Here is a 211-nt window from a genome sequence, read left to right as displayed (position 1 = left end):
GGTGGGGAGGCAGGGAGGTGGAGTTCAGGGAAAGGTCGGTGGACCCCGGCTCAGACGCTGAGCCCTGTGTCCCCTTATGTCTATCGTCCACAGGCTCAGGTGACATGGACGGGTTGCCGAAGGTGAGGGGCCACGCTCAGGCATAGCTGGGGTGTGGGGCGGCCGCGCAGGGGACCTGGCGGCGGTGGTGGGGTCAGGACTGGAGTCTTCC

At 67.3% G+C, this 211-nt stretch overlaps 1 protein-coding gene across 1 annotated transcript in view; it reads left to right on the top strand.

The window, feature by feature from the left end:
* Positions 1-211, top strand: part of SSBP4 (single stranded DNA binding protein 4) — a 10,429-nt gene that overhangs the window by 9,285 nt on the left and 933 nt on the right. The window contains exon 16 of the mRNA XM_014545807.1: positions 94-122. Coding sequence (XP_014401293.1) covers positions 94-122 — 29 coding nt within the window. The remainder of the gene's footprint in view (positions 1-93; positions 123-211) is intronic.

Source organism: Myotis brandtii, unplaced genomic scaffold, assembly GCF_000412655.1.
Source record: "Myotis brandtii unplaced genomic scaffold, ASM41265v1 scaffold421, whole genome shotgun sequence".
Lineage (NCBI taxonomy): Eukaryota > Metazoa > Chordata > Mammalia > Chiroptera > Vespertilionidae > Myotis > Myotis brandtii.
Note: the sequence above shows the minus strand (reverse complement) of the source record. Positions and strands in the feature narration are given on the sequence as shown.